Below are 6000 nucleotides of genomic sequence, written 5' to 3'. Positions count from 1 at the left end.
AAGCGACTGAGAGGGGAATAACTACGCCGTGGCGGTGCACCTTTGCCTTGAGTTGTTGTGCGCGTTTCCAATCAAGGTGCACCATCGTGCCCGACAGAACGATCCGTTTCTCAGGGAAGGTACGCTTTGTAGATCACATCGAGTTCGATATTCGATGTCTTCCCCTCGCGCATATCACCGCCCCACACTTCTTGTGCAAGTGCTTTTACACCACCGAATATATTTATTCGGTGGTGTGTGGATTCCTTCCTCGAAACGTCGGCGGTGGTCTTGTCGAGCTTTAGTTTTTTTATTCGGACGAAAAGAACTCCTGCGCTTCGCCTCCGCGATAGCTATCACGCCGATTACCTCCGCCATTTCCTCGGTAATTGCCTCGGTATCCTGCACCTCTCCCGCTGTTTTGATAATTGCAGGATCCCTGGGTATTATTTGAAACTCGCGGTGCCGGTTTTTGTTTCCTCATAAGATGCGTAATGGTGTCCTGTATCCTTAGCTGGGACTCTTCCGTGAGGGCACCGAAGCTGCTCATATCCAAAACGGCGACTTGCGAGTCATCTGCTCCAATAATGGGTGCGTACGGCGCGCCGCCTTCCAGGGGATCGCTGCCGTCTCTTGGCGGTGTCCGAAATATATCACGTGGGCGTGTCGTGTGCGTGCCTCCTCCTTCGATCCCTTTTGCGATCCGCTGTTTCTCGTTCTGTGCCGCCTCCAGTGTGATACAGTTAAGGTGCGCAAGTCGTTCCGTTTCCGGAACGAGAGGTGCGTCCAACCGTGTCAACACTTTACGCCATTGTCGCATCCCTCCTGCGATGGATTCGGCGACTTGCACATTGTACGCAAGCAATCGCGACGAGCACGCCTCCTCAACAAACATGGAAAACCATGCGGCAATTCGCTCTTGAGAGCTAGCCTGTTGCGACTCTGTCCCTGCCAACCCCAGCAGAATCGTAGCGGTTGCGGCGACCATTGGGGACATCTGATGTGCTAGAATTGCCGATTCCATCTTGAATTTGCACCCCTCCAACGGGTCCTTCACGGCTTTGATTTCTTCCCATGTTTCTTTCCACTTATCTTCCATGTCCATCACCTTCTTGATGTCTGTTGTTGGGGCTCCTTTTTCGCTGGTTGTTTCCAACAAAGATTCCGTCATCACCGCTGTCCACTTCAGGAACTCTTTTGTGCTCAAGCTTCCCTCCATGTATTGCTTCTTTACGAATTCCGCCATGGGACGGGTTGCTTTGTGCGAAAGGTAAACTTTTAGAGTTGTGTCCAGCTCTGCCTCTGTGAGGCGTTCGTGGTTGTCGGACATTTCCGATGCAGGTGAGTCGGTGGAAAGGGAAAACGTGCGCTTTTGTCGCAGGGATTGGAGTATGTGTCGGGAGGATCGTTTAATTCTGTGTAGGCGTTTTTTCGTTGCGGGCCGCATCAACACCACTTAGTGTGTGATTACTTCATTTTAAGAATAACACATTGGAGAAGAAATTAAGGGACAATAGAAAGTAGGCATTCATCCGAAACACACATTTCCGACCTGGGACCGTAATTTCCACGTAGGGAAATTTATGGCACCCAGCCTATATATTTTCGCAAATCCAACACCACATCCCACCAACCACCCCCATCCCCCTTCCAGTTCTTTTGCCCAGACAAATTTGACCCCGCCAACTATAAGGTCAAGTGCCATTCGATTGCCTTTGTGGTTTTACACGCCGCCAATGGAACCCTAACCCTAACCCGTGTACCCTAGCCCTAATGCCGCGGTCCCGTAGGAGGAGGCGTGGTGGTGGTGTGAATGGTTGGTAAAAAATACCCTAGCTCCAATCTGTAGTTTGTATCTGCCGGGAGAAATGAGTGCAACTGCGAGTGTATAGCGGTGTTCAGGGGTTTTTCAGAGGAATGAAGCATGGCAGCATGTTGTTTCGGAATGATTTATCCACGATGCAGGGAAGACGGAAGACAACGTTAGGCGTAACTACAAAAAAATGACAGCGGCAGCACATGCTAGCTTTATGAAGGCGCTGGATTGAGCTGAATGAGGTGATGGTGAAGGAAAGATTTGGCTGATGCACCTGAAGCTATGTCACTTCAACACTGCTAGGATGTTCAGACAGATCATCAGTTTTGGAGGACGGGGGAAAGCTGAGGGAAGCACTAAGCGTTCTTCTCACGCTAGAACCACTTACGGATACCACAATGCGAGTCATCCCCTTCTGTACGCTCTCCGGATTATGAACGGCAGTACATCTATCTGCTCCTGGGAGGCATGTAGAAGTCGCAGAGGGGCATACGGCGCCCTTGCGGGGGAGAGAAACATAGTGGGTTCTTTGCTGTGCAGCCTGTGCCGATGGAAAAAAAGGTGAGCTTTGCCAAGCGTATCTGATCTCACCGGCTTACCGCTTCGCATGGCGGCTGATCGAGAAGCCCCTCAAGATTTGTGGCGCTAGGCTAATAGGAAAGGACGCCAGGTATGCTTTCTGCCACGCAAAGAGCGTGCACCACCTGCATACAGACAGCGGATTGTTGATGAATGCGATGTACGACGTTGTCCAAGTCCGCTGCCGTTCACGAAACGAACGAAGTGGAATCAGCGATTGTTGGCAGCTTCTGCGGACTGGGGCATGTCGATTTTTCGTTTTGCGAGTCGCTTCTGTTGCTCTATGAGGTGCCAGCTGTCACTACCAAGAACGACAGTCTTTGTTTAGAACTGCACCCTCCAGCGCACTTGGGGCTGAAGCAGTGTTGAAGTGAGAGGAGGCATGCGCTGGTCTTTCAGGATTTTGTTTGCACGCCCATTCGTGCTCGGCTATGGTATATGATGTACTTGGCAGCATAAGAACGCCTGCATGTGCGTATCTTCGATGACGTGTGATAGTGGAGAAACCAGAGAGAGTGTTGCCTTAGAAAAAGGTAGCTGAGAAACCCTCGGCGGCGTCGAGGTGTATAGGTCGTCCAATTTCACTGAACAGCTTACTTGGATCAATTGAGTGCAATGAAGAGGATTGAGGACTCCTTTGTTCACCAACTGTGGGCGGTGGATTGGGGTGAAAACATATTGAGGGCGTGCCAGTCGATGCAAGCAGCTGCAGCCTTTAGAGCAAGGTGGAAAAAAAATCGGGTGCACCTGATCTGAGGTAAACTGCGGCGGAGAGAGTACAAAAAAAGAGGTGAATAGAGAAGAGCATGGAGGATGAACGATTGTACTTGTGGATCCAAGAACTAAAGAGCGGCGCGCACTACGACAGGTCCTGCGTCGCCCTTCGCCTATCAAGTAGAAGGGAGACTCGCTGACAAAGGCTGCTTGCACAAGAGCGACACAGCGACTAGACCGTGTGGTCTAGAACATTTGACCCGTGTTTGCCCCAAGTCTTCCTGGTCCACTCCCTACATTGCATAGAGGTGGTGCAAACAAGAAAAATCTCGGTGCTAGTGAGAAGCGGTCTTTGTGGCTCTCTGGGGGAGATTACCGAACCAACCATAAGGGAGACGAGCACCTTTGGATTAGACTGCTTTGAGACTTTAGTGCACAAATAAGAGGAGTGAGGGTTGACTATCGGCGCGGGGTTATCAGGAAGAAAGCAAGTGGTGAAGGGCGCAGTGTTACCCCATTGTTGCGCGGGAACAGATACAAAGTGGTTTTCTCAGGACGTGTGTGAGAGTGGGTGTGGGCAGTGGGACTCAAAGGTAGCAGGTGTCGGAGCTCTTGTGCAAGTATCGCTTAGTGGGGGCACTCCAGCCAACGCAAAGGTGCTTCAGGTACCCCCACTACACGCACAGCACTGAAAACAAGAAAAACGAATAGTAAAACACACGTTGCTCAGGGAGTACCACTCTTCTCTGGCCGATAGCTCAGGGGAGCGGTACTCACAGGTTCATTACATCTGGAAACAGTATCCATGAGGCTGGACACCACACGTAACGCGGCGCACCTGGCAATGTGCAGCAGGATGTGCCATAACAAAGAAATCCGCTTTGCGATTCTCCATGCATGTCAGATGGAAAATGGTCGGCAAAGGTGACAATTACTGGCAGAGAGCCCCGTGCTATGGGCTCCCTCGCCAGTGCTGCGCATCACTGAAGGCTCTCAGCTGCCGCGGTAGGAAAAATCTTTGGCATAAGGCTTAACGGGTATAAGAGCGCTGCGTGGTCCAGTCCCTTGACGAAGACACACTTGAGACGTGGTGCGTCAGCCAGTGGACTCAAGTCCTCGACTGCAACGCACGCATCCAGGCGCAAAACCTCAAGGGAGGGGCATGTACCCAAACCCCGAAGGTTTCTCACAGCGCTAAAGGATGCATCAATGATTCGAAGGCGTGGCGCACCAGCTAAGGGGGACAAATCCGTGACAAGCCGACACGCCGCCACGCGAAGGGTTTCGAGGCAAGGGCACGATGACAGCCCATTAACGTCGCGCACACCGCTGCAAAACACGTCCACCTCCCGTAGTCGCGGCGCACCAGCCAGAGCAGCCAAACTCTCCACTTCTCTGCATGTATCAATAGAAATGCGTTCCAGGCACGCACATGAGGAGAGTCCTCCCAGGTCACGCACGCCAGACCAGGAGATGGATATGGTCCTCAAATTATTGGCGTGGGCTAGCGCCGACAGGGAGAGGAGTCGTCCACAGTTTATAACAGTGACGGTAGCGAGAGACGCGCAACAGTCGAAGCCAGTCATCACGGACAGCCCACTGCCACTTAAACGAAGGTGCTGCAGGGAGTGAGCAGAAGCCAGCCGACGCATGTCAATCTCGTCTACTCGGTCGAGGTTCTGTTGGGGGTTCTCTGCGACGTTCGTGTTGTCGAGCGATGCTACGCCGATCCTTGATTCGATGCTAAGCATTAGGAGGCCAGGCAACTGAGAGAGTCGCAGAAGTGCGGCACTTGTGCAGTGCGCAACGTGCAGCTCTCTCAGCTGCACCATTTGGGAAAAGTTTGCAGAGAGCGAGGCAAAGGCTTCGCCGCACATGTCAATTCTCTCCAGGTGGAGTGCGACATCCGTTGGAATGGGACACACATGTACAAGGAGCGAAAGACTAATACTCCTTAGGATGGGCCTTAAGCGAGACGAAGCGAGCAGCGCTAAGGCCGTCTTGTCGCCTCGGACCGATACGAAGATGCCGCACTTCTCAATCCACCAAGTCACTGTGGTCAGCGGCTGAACGCACGACACATCAGCAGCTTCACATACAAGCTCATGCATCACAGTGGAGTCGTCGAGGAGAAGGCGCAGATTCGTCGGCAGTCGCGATTCCAGCAGTTCGGAAAACAAGCGAGCTTTTGGACTCACAGCAGCAAGTGTGAGACGTAAATTGTCAGGTGCAAACTTAAGGATCTCCACCAGAGCATCCCCTTCTAGGCGCCCGAGAAGTCGCTGAGGCTTCATGGTGCTGTTCCGGTACGCGTCATCCGCCAAGAGGCACGTGTGGGCCTGCCGCAGCTTCGTTATCCAAATGTCCATCGCATCTGTCCGGTGTGAATAGGCACTGTACATTTGGGCCCATGTAGGTAGAAAAATGCGACGTGAAGGAGAGAAACGGACGAAGAAAGGGGAAGGAAGTGCTGAAGAGACCCTGGCAATCCTTGTTTCTGAGCCTAGAGTCACGTTGTGGAGAGACTCGGATCAGTGTTTCTGGAACAACCTGGGAAAACAATCCTGACTCTTCGTGCACTAGACTACTCAATACAGTCTACACTTCCTCGAGAGGGAATCTAACGGCGTCTTGCTCTTCATAGTTCGCCCTGGCAATGACCAGAAAGCTACTTTTTTCTGTGCCACGTACTCGCGATGTCGCTTGAGAAAACATAGAGTTTTTCTTTTCGTGGTGAATGCACCAATATTTTATTGCTCAGATTTGATGGAGGTAGTATCGGTGAAAGGGAGAAGGAGCTAAAGCAGTTTCGCTTTGGGTGGTTTGCGTGCTTCTCCTAAAACGAGCAATGTGAAGAGGCTGCAGCGTTTCTGTGTCGACGATCCCTTGCAGGGGCTCACAAAAGAACGGAA

At 52.0% G+C, this 6000-nt stretch overlaps 2 protein-coding genes across 2 annotated transcripts; both read right to left on the bottom strand.

Annotated features, from left to right (window-relative positions):
- Positions 1 to 289: 289 nt before the first annotated feature.
- On the bottom strand, positions 290 to 1426 carry LBRM_13_1570 (hypothetical protein; the record flags this gene model as incomplete). Its single annotated transcript, XM_001563247.1, has 1 exon — positions 290 to 1426. The coding sequence occupies one exon, from the start codon at positions 1424 to 1426 to the stop codon at positions 290 to 292; it is 1137 nt and encodes a 378-aa protein (XP_001563297.1).
- Positions 1427 to 4068: 2642 nt separating this feature from the next.
- On the bottom strand, positions 4069 to 5457 carry LBRM_13_1560 (hypothetical protein, unknown function; the record flags this gene model as incomplete). The annotated part of the gene is made up of 1 exon (XM_001563246.1): positions 4069 to 5457. One exon carries the CDS (start codon positions 5455 to 5457, stop codon positions 4069 to 4071), a length of 1389 nt encoding a protein of 462 aa, XP_001563296.1.
- Positions 5458 to 6000: the final 543 nt, after the last annotated feature.

Source organism: Leishmania braziliensis, chromosome 13 (assembly GCF_000002845.2).
Source record: "Leishmania braziliensis MHOM/BR/75/M2904 complete genome, chromosome 13".
Taxonomy (NCBI): domain Eukaryota; phylum Euglenozoa; class Kinetoplastea; order Trypanosomatida; family Trypanosomatidae; genus Leishmania; species Leishmania braziliensis.
This window is presented reverse-complemented; position numbering and strand designations above follow the sequence as displayed.